This window comes from Oncorhynchus keta, chromosome 14, assembly GCF_023373465.1.
Source record: "Oncorhynchus keta strain PuntledgeMale-10-30-2019 chromosome 14, Oket_V2, whole genome shotgun sequence".
Classification (NCBI taxonomy): domain Eukaryota; kingdom Metazoa; phylum Chordata; class Actinopteri; order Salmoniformes; family Salmonidae; genus Oncorhynchus; species Oncorhynchus keta.
The window spans coordinates 62000489-62016828 of record NC_068434.1 but is presented as its reverse complement, the minus strand read 5'-3'; the positions used below and the strand labels follow the sequence as shown (position 1 = coordinate 62016828).

At 43.5% G+C, this 16340-nt stretch overlaps 2 protein-coding genes across 5 annotated transcripts; one reads left to right on the top strand and one right to left on the bottom strand.

Moving 5' to 3' along the window:
• Positions 1–187: 187 nt before the first annotated feature.
• LOC118393752 (dnaJ homolog subfamily A member 2-like) lies at positions 188–4980 on the top strand. The gene is made up of 9 exons (XM_035786792.2): positions 188–355; positions 1521–1580; positions 1699–1925; positions 2062–2142; positions 2321–2454; positions 2559–2755; positions 3489–3633; positions 3751–3878; positions 4171–4980. Exons 1-9 carry the CDS (start codon positions 278–280, stop codon positions 4354–4356), a joined length of 1236 nt encoding a protein of 411 aa, XP_035642685.1. The 5' UTR covers positions 188–277; the 3' UTR covers positions 4357–4980.
• On the bottom strand, positions 4781–15761 carry LOC127907326 (borealin-2-like). Of its 4 annotated transcripts, none has more exons than XR_008064160.1 (4): positions 15571–15761; positions 13417–15283; positions 13256–13342; positions 4781–6525 (listed from the first exon to the last, which is right to left on the bottom strand). XR_008064160.1 is itself a non-coding variant. In XM_052462086.1 (4 exons), the coding sequence occupies exons 1-4, from the start codon at positions 13967–13969 to the stop codon at positions 6469–6471; spliced, it is 513 nt and encodes a 170-aa protein (XP_052318046.1). In that variant the 5' UTR covers positions 13970–15374; the 3' UTR covers positions 4781–6468. The 4 variants fall into 4 exon arrangements, 1 of the variants encoding a protein (XP_052318046.1); XR_008064161.1 differs by having other exon boundaries at positions 4781–6522; XR_008064162.1 differs by having other exon boundaries at positions 13256–13507; positions 13692–15283.
• Between the last annotated feature and the right edge of the window lie 579 nt (positions 15762–16340).

Genomic DNA, 16340 nt, shown 5'->3' with positions numbered 1-16340 from the left:
AGAGGGGAATTAGCTTGGTGTGTGATAAGATGATAAAAACAGACACAATGTCACTAAACTGGTGAGCAATGTAAAATACCTGAATCAATTTCACATGTATAATAGAGAGGAGAAAATAGATGAGGTGAAAATAAGGAAGTCAATCTGTAATTGAGATGCACCCTTTTTTAATGCCAGGAGAAAGGTTCAAATTGACGCAACGTATGACGTTTTCGACCGGCTCTTCTTTCTCTTTTCACTTCTCGTACAGAAGGTCCTTCCTTCCCTTAGCTCCATCATGGCGAACGTTGTCGATACTAAATTATATGACATCCTAGGGGTGTCCCCCACTGCCACTGAAAATGAGTTGAAAAAGGTAACGTTGATTGTAATCTAGTCAAATTAAATCTAGGAGCTGTGGGGTTTGAATTGTTGGTAGAAACAGGTTATTCTGGCTAAAAGCTAGTCTGGCCTAAACGTTAGTCAGAGCTAACTTGCTAGTCAAACTAGCGATGTTCCTAGCCAACTAACGTTAGCGTCAATCAGAAAATGATAGTACGGGATACACATTGTACAATAAATTATCTACCTCCAATGTTTTAGATAATTCCCTCTGTCTTTGGCGCAAAGTATTTGGGTGTTAGTACTTTGCGTTTGTTGGCGCTAGCGTTCTGTTTCAATGATGGCATCTCGCGTATAACGAACGCTTTCGAGTAACGTTATATATTTTTGTAAAAGTTAGCATGCGGTTGGTAGCGAGGACGTTAACACTATCGCTTGTATTTTAGTTTATAGTCCGCATAATACACAATACATTGTTACATATTAAACCACTACTGTATCAACGCGTTTGATAGCATTGGATTAGCAGTTGTTTTGTTTACGTTTTTCCAGACTGGTGGTTGCTAACTAGTTAAGACAATGGTTAGCTAGTAACCTTAGCTAGCTAACTCTCGTGCGTCTGTCTGCTGATCACAGATACGACCGAGTCGCCTCATACCAGGTTGCTATAGATAAGGTACAATATCAAGGTTACCCCGGTTTGATATTTTAATGTTAGCTAACGTAGTGTGTGCCGCCTAACTAGTTAGCTGGCTAGTTGCGTTATTTAGCCGGCTAGCCTACGACGTTAACTCACGTGTTAACAGTTTAATTCACAGTAATGGCATTTTGGGGCCAAATCTTCAGGTCAGAGATTTTTGGGTTTATTTTATTGGGGAAATTCTGATGGATCGCTGGTTAATATTGATTTTGTCATTATTTGAATTGTTTAGCCAGTCGTTAAAACTTAAGTCATTATGAGACAAAAGCTACCATTAGCTTTCTTCCGCAGTTTCAAGCTCAATTTACTAGTTAGCTAATTTAGAGGCTAACTAACGTTACTGTAAAAAGGAACGTCCGATTCCTGTCAATATTTCACTGATGGCTACTACGGGGATAACGTGGAAAGGGTGGTGGTTATACAACTCATTGGCTAATGTTGACTAGCATAAATAATCGAAACCAGTGCCTTGAACTTGTGTTTTTGTCTTTTCTTTCAGTCATACCGGAAGCTAGCAAAGGAATATCACCCCGACAAAAACCCAAATGCTGGCGACAAGGTATTGAAATTGCATGAAGATTTCCAACCATTCCTTACACTTTTGAGTAGCTACATAAATGTTAACCAATATCTGTAGATGTCATATAACTTAATGTCCCCCTGTCTCCTTCAAACAGTTCAAGGAGATCAGTTTTGCATATGAAGTTTTGACTAATCCAGAGAAGAAGGAGCTGTATGATCGCTATGGGGAGCAGGGACTGCGGGAAGGAGGTGGAGGTGGTGGGGGAATGGATGACATCTTTTCACACATCTTCGGCGGTGGACTTTTTGGCTTCATGGGCGGACAGGGGCGCAGCCGAAATGGTGGTAGACGAAGAGGAGAGGACATGGTTCACCCACTCAAGTAAGCTTACTCTATAGATTGGTGTCACAGATCTATTGAGTGATAATCAAATAATTTTTTATATTCTGACTACATTGTCTGCCTGTGGTTTCTATGACCTTGCTACTGTCTCCAATTATGCTCATTGTTTTTTAAGAGTTTCACTTGAAGACCTGTACAATGGAAAAACAACTAAACTGCAGCTGAGCAAGAATGTTCTTTGTGGCACTTGTAATGGGTAAGTGTTTCCACATTCTTCCATTTGTATCTGCAACAATTTTCCCTCAATTACTTCTCTAGCCCACATGAAGCAGTGTTCAGGTCTTGCTTTATCTGCCTGTCAATTATTGCATCATACATGTTGCTCATGTAGGTTTGTTGGTGTTAGACAAAAAGTTATAACTTCTTCTCAACAGCCAAGGTGGGAAGACTGGCGCAGTTCAGAAGTGTGTGGCCTGCAGGGGGCGTGGTATGCGCATCATGATCAGACAGTTGGCTCCTGGGATGGTCCAACAGATGCAGTCCGTTTGTACTGATTGTAATGGAGAAGGTAAGCAACAGTACAGTTTAGAAACCATAAACTTGTAGTACCCAGCGACGCATGAAAAGGCTTTGCTCTCTCAGACTCCTAAACTTCTATGGTTATACCCATAGGTGAGGTGATCAACGAGAAAGACCGCTGTAAAAAGTGCGAGGGCAAGAAGGTTAGTAAGGAGGTGAAAATCCTGGAGGTCCATGTCGACAAAGGCATGAAGCATGGGCAGAAGATCACCTTCGGAGGGGAAGCTGACCAGGCACCTGGGGTTGAGCCAGGAGACATTGTCCTTGTCCTGCAAGAGAAAGAGCATGAGGTAGAGATTAACTGCTGTGCTCTGGACACCATGGTCCCCACTCCTTAAGACTACGTCTCTTGTTGACTAAAGGCAATATTACAATGTAGAAACATATTAGTGAAGGTGAAACATTTGTGTGTAAACGTGTTATTACTCAGCTGTTATGTCTCATTTCTATGAGCACTTGAGTAGTATAGATGGATAATGTTGAATGGCAGCTGGTTGACCAAAAGCAGCCAGCTGGCTGAGTTGGGTCCTCCAGCACTCTTTGACTTTGATATTTTGGGAGCAGATTGCAGTGACGGCACAATGCTGTAATCCAGTTTCCAGTACTGGCCTCTCACCCTCTGAGCCCCCTGCATGTCTGGCATAACTTGGTATTAGTTATAGTCACGAGTGGCACATCGTTCCTAATCCTAGAGTCCTAGCATTTCCACTCCATTGTGTCACCTCCAGACTCACTCCTCTGAAGATGGGAGAACACACATGTTGATGGCACCAGCCTCTCATGTGGAGAATAGGCCAGTACAGGGGAGTCAATGGGAAGGGGAGACAATACTCTGAAAGGATGTATATGCACAGCTTCCTGGGGCTATTATCTTATATTCATTATGTACAATCAGCCAGCAGTATCGGTTAGTCCTCAGGTATACTTTGTTACATTTCCAGCAAATGTTGGTCATTTTAAATTGGCCTAAAACAACCTCTCTATTACTATATTGAGACACTGCCTGTTTTCTCATGCCAACAGACATACAAAAGAGAGGCCCATGACCTGCACATGACCCATAAGATTGGCCTTGTTGAAGCACTTTGTGGATTCCAGTTTACGTTGAAACACTTAGATGGCAGACAGATTGTAGTCAAGTACGCTGCTGGCAAAGTCATTGAGCCAGGTAAGATTTTGATCTTTGTACTGGTTTTACATATTGTAGATGAGACCACAGCATGTGACTATTAATCAATGCAGTATGTGAAAGTAATGTTTCTATGATGCAATGTTTATTTTACAGGCTCGGTCAGAGTTGTGCGGGGCGAGGGGATGCCACAGTACCGTAATCCATTTGAAAAAGGAGACCTGTATATTAAATTTGATGTGCAGTTCCCAGACAACAACTGGATCAGCCCCGATAAACTCAATGTAAGTCATGATGGACTATGAAAAGCCTTTCTTGTGTCTGTTTCTGTCACAGTACCTGTTCTATTATGGGATTGAAGGACACAATTTGATCATTCATAACGTGATTAGGATTTTGACCCAGACCATACTGGTTATGTTGAGCATTGTTTGATGATGGTATTTAAGAGCTGAGGTACCACACAAGTGTTCGCTTTTTAAAATAAGTGCTTTGTAGTGATATCTGCTTGCTGGATAGGGGGCTTTGCTAACTAGACATGACATTTTAAAAACTGTGGCCCTCTGTAAACCCCAGGAGCTGGAGGACTTGCTACCAACACGTGCCGAGGCTCCCATAGTGTCTGGGGATGCGGAGGAGGTGGACCTGCAGGACTATGACGTCAGCCAGGGCTCGTCGGGAGGACGACGTGAGGCCTACAACGACAGCTCAGACGATGAAGGCGGCCACCACGGCCCTGGAGTGCAGTGTGCCCACCAGTAGCATCTGGCTCAGAGGAAAATGTACGTGTTGCACCGTCCCCCGTCTTCCCATCACGCATCCCTCACTTTCCTTGTGGCAACATCAGATAAGATGGAAAAAGGTCATTTCTCCTTTGCTTGATGTGTAACTTGCATTTTTTTCATAGTATTTACAATAATTAATTTAAACTAACCATAAAATGCAGTTTTGGCCTCCACCTCTGGACTGTGAGGTGTGAGTTAAGGAAGGGAGATCCTGAAAGGACCCAGGACACAATCACATTTTTAGGTTTGTATGTATCTGTGCTTGATTTTTACCGCTTGATTTTTCTTTTTGTAGGTTTTTACTTTTGTTTTCCTTTCTATATATATAAAAATTCAAACATGACAACATTGTGTATAATATGAAAGTGATTGTCGGTGAGTGTTATCAGCTGCACTAATAGTGGTGTGATACAAATAGAAAAAACGCCTGTATTTGTCCTCAACCCTGGTGCATGTTAAGACCGCATTGGTTCCTGCACCGATTAAACATCCAATCTAACGAGAGAAGCTGAAAAAATACAATTTAAAAGCAGCTTAACTTCTGTGAAAAAAAAGGTTTATTAAGTTGTTAAATAAAAGTTATTCAAATCTCAAACAGCAATACTTGATGTTTGTGATTCTGTCTTGTGCTTGTCTGGGAAATGACTTTAATCCGTCAGGAAAATTTCTTGGTTACCATCTCAGTCCTTTTTCATTAATGTTGATGGGTATCATAGAGAATGATAGAGGCCTCTAGTGGCCAAAATAATCAAAGCTTGATGAGCTGGTTATTTGTGTTTACCAACTCCAGTCTGAGTACCCACAACAGCACTCCTGTTTATTGCCCTGGACAAACTTGGCTGATTCAGCTCATTGAGGGCTTGATTAAGTTTACTTGTCTGTGGCTACAACAAAATGTGTGCTGTTGTGGATACTCAAGGACTGGTGTTAGGAAACATTGCACTAGAGCTGCTCTTTACACTTGAAGCCCAATTCTGATCTTCTACTAATTTGTCTTTTGACCAATCAGGTTGGCTCTTACCAATAATTGGGCTGCCTGTGTAAATGCAGCCTGTGTCATAATGTGTTATTACACTGAACAAAAATATAAATGCAAAATGTCAAGTGTTGGTTTCATGAACTGAAATAAAAGATCATCGATTTTTCCCATATGCATAAAAAGCTTTTCTCTACAATTTTTTTTGCACAAATGTGTTTACTGTCAGTGAGCATTTCTCCTTCGCTGAGAATCCATCCACCGAACAAGTGTGGCATATCAAGAAGCTGATTAAAGCACCAGAACTGTTGCCAGGGATTTGAAATTTAATTTCTATACCATAAGCCACATCCAATGTCACTTCAGAGTATTTGGCAGTAGGTCCAACTGCAGACCATGAACCACACCAGCCCAGGTCCTCCACATCTGGCTTCTTCACCACGGATTGTTTGAGATCAGACAACCGACAGTTGATAAATGGATTTGCACAACCAAAGAATTTCTGCACAAACTCAAAACAGTCTCGGCGAAGCTCATCTGTGTACTTGTCTTGACCTGACTCCAGTTTGGTGTCGTAACCAACCTTCGATGGCTGCTGGAGGATACTCTGCGGATTAATCACAATTTCAAATGTGCCAGGCAGACGTATGGCGTTGTGTGGGCGAGCGGTTTGCTGATGTCAACGTTGTGAACAGTTTCCCCATGGTGGCGGTAGGGTTATGCTTTGAGCAGGCATAAGCTATGGACAATGAAAACAATTGTTTTATCGATTTGAATGCACACAGTGACGAGATCCTCAGGCACATTGTCGTGCCATTCAGCCGCCACCATCACATGTTAAAGCATAATGCATGGCCCCCTGTCGCAAGGATCTGTACACAATTCCTGGAAGCTGAATATGTACCAGTTGTTCCATGGCCTACATACTCACCAGACACGTCACCCATTGAGCATGATGGGATACTCTGGATCGACAGCGTGTTCCTGTTCCCACCTATGTTCAGCAACTTTGTGTGTGCTACTCTGTGGCCGTGGAGGAGAGCCTACCTGACTACAGGTGACCATCTCAGATCAATTCCGGCAAGGCGAGAGGTATTGACGACCGACACTTTGCTAACAGGCTGGGGAGCAGTGTGGCAACAGGTCTGTACGAGGAGAGAGGTGCCCCTGCTGGAGGAAAGAGCATATTAACGTGCTAGAACATGATAGTTTACCTATCCCTCAATCATTTTCTGCCGGTTCTCAAACATGTCCTGATACGATCAGACAACATGGACAGTGTTCCACATCAACCATCAAGGGCAATCAAGGTCTGTAAGGTCCCTACAGGTGGCCCAAAAACTTTTGATATGGGCCCTACCACATATGGCCTCCTTTACGAGCCATTCATGTCCCAGGCAAGGTGAACAAGGAAGCAGACTTCTTGTTGTGACAGAAACCGCCCCCGGGGGACCGGAGACTTCACCCACAAGTATCCCCTGAACATGGACGCCTTAGCCCACAGATGGCCTACTGTATGCTTTCCCTCCAACACCCCAATCTTACCAATGCTGCACAGGGTCTTTCATGCTCTGAAGAGCCCAACCCTCTACTGATCGACTGCGGTCCTGCTATTATCAGACGGAATCTAATTTCCAGCACACGAGGGAGCCAGACATAAAATGGTTTATCTCTGAAAACGGCCTTTCTCTTAGCTATTTCATCAGTAAAATGTGAGTTTGCTCCACGCGCTCTCTAAGGCAGACGACCAAGGCTTGACCTTATGGTCGAATCCAGCCTTTTTGCCTAAGGGTTTATCACATCAATCGAAATGCAGGCCTACTGCCCCCTCCTTTCCAGAATGCAGAGGAGCGAGCAAATCTCCTGTGTCCAGTCCGTTCCCTCAAATGCTATATGCAAGCCTCAGAACTACAGGAAGTCAGACTAGCTGTTTCCGTGCATTGGTGGGAAAGGCCTAGCATTGTCCAAGCAGAGGCTTAAACACTGGGTTGTGGATGTCATGACTCAAGCCTACCTGTCCCAGAAGGTGTGTAATGTTATTTGACCAGAAGTGTTGCCACATACTGGGCTGTGCTCAGAGGCATCCCCCTGAATGAGATATGCGCAGCTGCTACCTGGTCGTCGCCCTGCGCGTTCTAGATTTGACATGGTCAACGTTGCATCTTGCCACACCATGGGCTCTGCCATTCTTCTAGTTGCACTGGTGCATTAGAGGTTAGTAGTCTATTCCTCGTGACCTTGTTGTTACCGCATTGACAGTCTTAAAGGTATGAAGTAGAATGGAAGTTAAGAATGTAACTGGTTCTACGAATACCTGGAAGACCGTCAGTACTTACACATCACTCAATCTTTTCGGCGAGAAGATGGTGTGTGGTCTGACATACGCTTGGTTATATTTGTACCGAGGGGCACGTCCTCCCAAACTGTCACGTCACCGGCGTGACTTTATTACTCAATCTGTGCGGCGCACGAGGGATATAATCCATACTTTCCACCATACTGAAGGTCTTGCAGGTATTCGTAGAACCATAGTTACATTCGCAACTTCCGTTTGAGCTACGCCCCTATTTTGTATTTTTTTTTAAAGGTATTTTACCAACAGATGCATATCTATTCCCAGTCATGTGAAATCCATAGATTAGGTCTTCATTTCTTTCAATTGACAGATTTGTTTATGAACTGTTTATTTTTGTTTGGTGTATATACAGTAGTTTGCTAGCGCCAACACTACTCCCCTGCCCACACTTACCATATAAAATGCAATTCAGCATCGTTGGTGTTTGACCTGTAGCATGTGATTAGTGGGATTGGTTCAGAGTATGATTAGCAACAGCCTTAAATTGTATTGAGCATTTGTCCTAGGATCAGACAATGATGGTTATTCATTATCACCCAGCAGTTTCATCTGGCAGATGTTTTCAAAAAGTGAGAAATTCAGGCACAATAAGGTGGGCTTTTTATATTTTTAAGCAGTGCTCGACTTGGATAGATATAGGTGCCGGTACTGTTTATATTTGGTGCAGGAGCGCCAAATACCTTAAGAGTTAATATTCTATAAAAGAGGAACAGGAGCTCAAGCAGTTGAACATTTGAAGTGCTGGTACTCAGCCCTGGTGAGCTCTTGCCCAAATCAAGCACTGTTTGCAAGACCATTATATTTGCTCATATAGCCAACTATCAATTTTTTAAAATTAGTATTTTTTTTATTTTTATACCTTTAACTAGGCAAGTCAGTTAAGAACAAATTCTTATTTACAATGACGACCTACCAAAATGCCTCCTGCAGGGACGGGCTGGGATTAAAAAATATATATATAGGACAAGAGACAATACTACATAAAGAGAGACCTAAGACAACATAGCAAGGAAGCAACACATGACAACAACATGGTAGCAACACAAAACATGGTACAAACATGATTGGGCACAGACAACAGCACAAAGGGCAAGAAGGCAGAAGACAATACATCACGCAAAGCAGCCACAACTGTCAGTAAGAGTGTCCATGTTTGAGACTTTGAATGAAGACATGGAGATGAAACTGTCCAGTTTGATTGTTTGTCGCGGCTCGTTCTAGTCACTAGCTGGAGGAGCGACCCAGGGATGTGTGTGCTTTGGGGACCTTGTGTCAGGTATACAGAGATGACCAGTTTACAGAGGAGTATAGAGTACAGTGATGTGTCCTATAAGGAGCAGTGGTGGCAAATCTGATGGCAGAATGGTACAGAACATCTAGCCTCTTAAAAGCACTTATCTGCTGAACTATAAATTGACTTTCTGTAATCTAGCATGGGTAGGTTGGTCCTCTGAATCAGGGTTAGTTTGGCAGCTGGGGTGAAAAAGGAGCGACTACGACAGAGGAAACCAAGTCTAGATGTAACTTTATCCTACAGCTTTGATATGTGCTGAGAGAAGGACAGTGTACCATCTAGCCATACTCCCAAGTACTTGGTGAGGTGACTACCTCAAGCTCTAAACCCTCAGAGGTAGTCATCACACCTGTGGGGAGAAGAGCATTCTTATCAAACCACATGACCTTTGTTTTAGATGTGTTCAGAACAGGGTTGGACACTAAGAAAGCTTTGTTGTAGAGCATTTTAAAAAATCTGGGGAGGAGCCAGCTGAGTATAAGACTGCAAATGAATGTATGAGAGAGCTTCCTACTGCATAGTGGTTAGAGCATTTGGACTAGTAACCGAAAAGTTGCAAGATTGAATCTCCGACCTGACAAGTTAAAAATCTGTCGTTCTGCCCCTGAACAAGGCAGTTAACCCACTAGGTCATCATTGTAAATAAGAATTTGTTCTTAACTGACTTGCCTAGTTAAAAAGGTTACATTTGTATTTATTTAAATAAGAGCGTGGGGCCTGGGTTTGAGCCTTGGGGTACTCCCTTGGTGACAGGCAGTGGCTGAGACAACAGATTCTCACTTTATACACTGCACTCAGAGAGGTAGTTAGCAATCCAGGCCAAAGACCCCTCAGAGACACTCATAGCCGGCCCACAAGAATGGTCTACTGCAGGTAATCCCAAACGGGGGTACACAATGTCACTAGAGGTATGCCAAATAATGTGATTCATGTTTTTTGCTTCACATTTTCAAACCGTACATATTTTCCAACGGGGCTATACATTTGGGAGTTTTTTTCCCCCCTCACCTGAGTAGCCTTGACTCACTGCCAAAAATAAAATTATACCATATACCGTGTTCAGCGAAATAACAATGTCAAATACAGGAAGCGGTCAAATAATTAACATCCAATCACATTACCATTACATAACTGAATCCCCCCTCCTCCTCCCTCTCTGCAGATGACTTCGTCAACCATTTTGAAAAGAAGGTCGACGACATCCGATCCTCGCTTGCTAAGTCAAACGACACCGCTGGTTCTGCTCACACTGCCCTACCCTATGCTCTGACCTCTTTCTCCCCTCTCTCTCCAGATGAAATCTGGCGTCTTGTGACGGCCGGCCGCCCAACAACCTGCCCGCTTGACCCTATCCCCTCCTCTCTTCTCCAGACCATTTCCGGAGACCTTCTCCTTACCTCACCTCGCTCATCAACTCATCCCTGACCGCTGGCTACGCCCCTCCCGCCTTCAAGAGAGCGAGAGTTGCACCCCCTTCTGAAAAAACCTACACTCGATCCCTCCGATGTCAACAACTACAGACCAGTATCCCTTCTCTCTTTTCTCTCCAAAACTCTTTGAGCGTGCCGTCCTTGGCCAGCTCTACCGCTATCTCTCTCAGAATGACCTTCTTGATCCAAATCAGTCAGGTTTCAAGACTAGTCATTCAACTGAGACTGCTCTTCTCTGTATCACAGAGGCGCTCCGCACTGCTAAAGCTAACTCTCTCCTCTGCTCTCATCCTTCTAGACCTATCGGCTGCCTTCGATACTGTGAACCATCAGATCCTCCTCTCCACCCTCTCCGAGTTGGGCATCTCCGGCGGCCCACGCTTGGATTGCGGCCCTACCTGACAGGTCGCTCCTACCAGGTGGCGTGGCGAGAATCTGTCTCCTCACCACGCGCCTCACCACTGGTGTCCCCAGGGCTCTGTTCTAGGCCCTCTTATTCTCGCTATACACCAAGTCACTTGGCTCTGTCATAACCTCACATGGTCTCTCCTATCATTGCTATGCAGACGACACACAATTAATCTTCTCCCCTTTCCCCTTCTGATGACCAGGTGGCGAATCGCATCTCTGCATGTCTGGCAGACATATCAGTGTGGATGACGGATCACCACCTCAAGCTGAACCTCAGCAAGACGGAGCTCCTCTTCCTCCCGGGGAAGGACTGCCCGTTCCATGATCTCGCCATCACGGTTGACAACTCCATTGTGTCCTCCTCCCAGAGCGCTAAGAACCTTGGCGTGATCCTGAACAACACCCTGACGTTCTCAACTAACATCAAGGCGGTGTCCCGTTCCTGTAGGTTCATGCTCTACAACATCCGCAGAGTACGACCCTGCCTCACACAGGAAGCGGCGCAGGTCCTAATCCAGGCACTTGTCATCTCCCGTCTTGATTACTGCAACTCGCTGTTGGCTGGGCTCCCTGCCTGTGCCATTAAACCCCTACAACTCATCCAGAACGCCGCAGCCCGTCTGGTGTTCAACCTTCCCAAGTTCTCTCTCACGTCACCCCGCTCCTCCGCTCTCTCCACTGGCTTCCAGTTGAAGCTCGCATCCGCTACAAGACCATGGTGCTTGCCTACGGAGCTGTGAGGGGAACGGCACCTCAGTACCTCCAGGCTCTGATCAGGCCCTACACCCAAACAAGGGCACTGCGTTCATCCACCTCTGGCCTGCTCGCCTCCCTACCACTGAGGAAGTACAGTTCCCGCTCAGCCCAGTCAAAACTGTTCGCTGCTCTGGCCCCCCAATGGTGGAACAAACTCCTCACGACGCCAGGACAGCGGAGTCAATCACCACCTTCCGGAGACACCTGAAACCCCACCTCTTCAAGGAATACCTAGGATAGGGTAAGTAAGGGTAAGTAATCCTTCTCACCCCCAAAAATAAGATTTAGATGCAAGTGGCTGTTCCACTGGATGTCATAAGGTGTATGCACCAATTTGTAAGTCGCTCTGGATAAGAGCGTCTGCTAAATGACTTAAATGTAAATGTAATAACCATTACTGTTACATTCCCCAGTTTCTGTGTTGTGGGTTTGTGTATATTGCAGGAAATGGTTTCCTGATTCCCCAAGCAGCTGATTGGTCGGCCCGATTGTAGATTTGAGCTCTGATACAGCTGTCTGCAATTACAAACCCTCCAGCTGGATAAAAGCCAGTGTTCCCTTGTTAGGAGAGAGCTTGGATGTCCTGTGTTGGTTGTTGTGCAGAGACAGTGTAGTTGGAAAGTATTTTGTAGCTGCTACTTCTGAGGTATGTGTGCCAATAGGAATGTGTTTTTTTGATTATTGACTACTTTAAGTTAGTAATTATTGTTTTTTTCCCAGGGGGAACACTGTTAAGACACTGCAACCACGTACCTTTAGAAGAGTGGATTCTCAGCACTCTGGACAATTATTTTACACTCGCCAATATAACCTTACATTGCCGTTATCTGCATCCTTTCAAGCACACCATTAACTTGAGATATTCACATTTAATAAAGAGCTAAATATTTTCATTTGTGCCCTGGTCCTATAAGTTGTCACTTCCCACAAGCCCGGTTGTGACAAACACTCATTCTTGTTTATTAAATGTACTGTATAGTGTGTGGCAGGCTTACAATGATGGCAAACAATTTGAGTGTGCTGACCCTGGTATGCAGCTGGAGGTTTAATATTTGAAGGGGTACAGAACTATAAAAAGTTTGGGAACCACGTGTCTTCCATATCAAAAGCTTTGGCCAAGTCAAAACTAGCAGCACAACATTGCTTAGAAACAAGGGCAATGGTGACATCATTGAGGACCTTTAAGGTTGCAATGACATCAATAACCTGAGTGGAAACCAAACTGCATACGGGGGGAATACTGTAGACATTAATAAAGCCAGTCAGTTGATTATTACGTTTTTCTAACACTTTTACTAAACAGGGCACACTTGCTTAACAGTTTGACAGTTGTCAATACGAAAATATTCAATAGGATGCTCGCAACAACCAACTTTGTGGGGCTATATATTCCTCACCAGCCAGTGAACATGAATATACAAATACAGAACTATTTATTGAATCAACTTTTAATTTGAAATTAAAACATGCATAGGTGGCATTAGTGGCTCAATGTTAGACGTCTTGGTATCATTGCAGACTAATTCATAGGCTGAGTCGCTTTGACTTTGTTTAAAAAAGATAGTCCATCAGTTTCTAAATGATAAAAATGTCAGAATTGTAAGGGAAAAATTGTTAGTTTCAATATGAGAAATTGACAAGAATATATTTTACCATCAACTTCTGCATCTGGAGAACAGCCATATCATCCAGTAACCCGATGTCAACATCTTCAACAGTATCATCCGAGAGGCACAACGTCTTGGGAGAAAATGGGACTAGTTTAGACTGCTTGAAATAACTTAAAGCCCAACAACCTCAATATGAAAAGTTACCTCTCCATGGGATGTAGAGATCATTACATGTGGAGACAATCCAGACAGGTAGCAATGCAGGTGGTCATCACTGGCTGACCGCAAAACAGATCTAGAAACCAAGGAGAATTTAGGGCAGAATTAATTTGATAAACTCAGGCATCCCTTAAAAGATGACCGTTTTGAAACTAGTGACAGTGCAGTTGACTAATAGTATTTTGGACCTAGTAACTGCAGAATAACTGCACTCTGACTGCAATCTTTTTCATAATGGAAAGTGATAAGTGAAGACAAACCTGTGTTTCATCCCAGTCAGTGGAGATTGATCACTGATTTTGGCAATGCGAGTTTTAGTTATTTTTGTACTTGTGGATGTGGCACTCCTGCAAGAGCAAATGAGCGGAATCGACCAGAAGAGGGCGTTTCGAACGCTACTGAAGAGGGCGTTTCGAACGCTACTGAAGAGGGCGTTTAATAAGTGGTGGACTGGAACAAAACTAGCAACCAACCGGTTGCTCGCCAGGACTGATAATGTATAGGGAGACATACCGTACGCTTCCAGTGCTTGAGCCATTGGCAAGTGATCTGGCTTTCTTGGAAACCTTTAGAAGAAAGTCATTGTATTACATTGTATATATTTAAGGAGAAATGCCTGCTCTGTTCCCAATCACACATTGGCCTAATGCCATGCAAATAAAGTGGGATCTAAACTTTACCTACCTCAGCACCAGAGCTAACTTCCACAATATTGTGAAAGATCTGAGACAAGGCGGCAATGGCCTTCTACACCATCAAAAGGAACATACAATTCAACATCCCAATTACAAAAAGATACTTGAATCAGTTATAGAACCTATTGCCCTTTATGGTTGTAAGGTCTGGGATCCACTCACCAACAAATACAAATTGGACAAACACCAATTTGAGACTCTGCAAAAACATGGGTGAAAAACAAAATGCATGCAGAGCAGAATTAGGCCAATACCCATTACATTTTATAACTGCCTTAAAATAAGCAATTCACAAACCTTACATACAGCCATCACCTACAGAGAGATTAACCTAAAGAGTCCTTAAGAAAGCTGGTCCAGGGGCTCTGGTCATAAACAGACCCCAAAGAGCCTCAGGACAGCCACACGATTAGACCCAACCAAATCATGAGAAAACAAAAAAGATTACTTGACATATTGGAAAGACTACCAAAAAAAAAAACAGCGCAAACTGGAATGCTATTTGAACCTAACCAGGTAGTACACCGTGGTAGACTATTGCATCGTTATAACACTGTACATAGCCATGTGACATTTGAAATGTATTCATTTGAAAATTGTGAGTAATGCTTACTGTTCATTTTTGCTTGTTTATTTAACAGTTTATTATTCCTGTCACGTGCTTTGCCAATGTAAATATACTGTAACGACCCTGTGTTTATAAGCGCGGACATCGACTCTGAGGCAGTCGATTGCGCGCTGGACTTCGGTCTAGAAGGTCGAGGGTTCGAGACCTGCTCCCTGCTATTTCATTACAATACGTTTCCCATGATATTAAAGCCATTTAAATTGAATTGCTAGCTACCTTTGATGGTTCTTTTGTAGTCTTCCTTTTATGAGCTGATGCACCTTCACTTACTTTGACTACAGAAATACGAAGTGTATCGTTAATGGCAAGTTCACGCATTTAAGTTAACTAATGGAGGAAATAAACCATTACCTTTACTGACCTTCCTTGTGAGAGGCTGGTGAATCTCGGGTGATTCGGTCTGTAAAAAACGTTATGTTCTGACATTTCTGTAGTATGCCACAAGGAGGCAGCCAGTTACAGCCTGTCTGATAATAAGCAAGTCCTACCTTTATGGCGATGGTGACTTCACCTGCCGAATTGCCATCCGCTAGGAAAGAAAAGTGGGAAACGACCTAAATAAAGTCAACATGCATGCCTTCCAAATAGCATTGAAAATAGATTTAATAAATGGTGCGGTTTTCAAATGTATCACGTTTTTTTGAAGCGCAGGTGGCATTTTCATCAATTCCACTTTGAAAACCCGATCTACTGTTGCAAGAGTCTGCTCCAATTTTTCCTCCATCTCGTTTATACGTTATTGTGCAGTAAAGGGAGAACATAGTGAATTCATTTAATTTGAGGAACATGGAAAACTGACGGTAGAGATAGACCTACTTAAAATGAACAACCTTTCTCGAACTGTTGAATACAAAGCGTCCGTTGCTTTTGGCGTATCTCCTTGCTAATTTGACCATCTGCGTGTCCTTCTGTCTGATTGCTGCTGCTTCTCCTTCTCCTTCTCCTTCTCCTTCTCCTTCTCCTTCTCCTTCTCCTTCTCCTTCTCCTTCTCCTTCTCCTTCTCCTTCTCCTTCTCCGTGCTATGGTTTCAACCGTGTGCCTTCTTCCCCTGCCGCCACACCTCCTGAACGCTGATTTATAACCTTCAGGACGGACACCAGGTGTTCCTGACCAGTCAATTGACTTCAAATTGACCCTAGAATCCACCACTAATAACTCAAGTCACTAACCATTAGTGCTGGGCTAGGAGAAAACTGCACCCTTGTCCTGTGAGTCAATCTAATATTACTTTAAAAAACGGCCAAGTTTAAGATTTATGAACATTTCAGCACTCAGGTGGAAGTGTGATATGCAGTTATTCAATGACTGGTGGAGAGCAAATTGTCCTGTATTAGAGGATAGACCATTTATTGTTGAACTGTGTCATTGTAGTTTCTTATGTTTGGTTAAATGGCTAAATATTAGATTCAGTAGTTTCCCCAAGTACAATCATTCAGTTCATATTGCATGAAACTGAATCTGTGGATATTTCTTCAGAGACCATTTATGCGTTTACACAGGCAGCCCAATTCTGATCTTTTTTCCCCCACTAATTGGTATTTTGACCAATCACATTAGATCTTTTTCATAGCTGATCTGATCAGTGT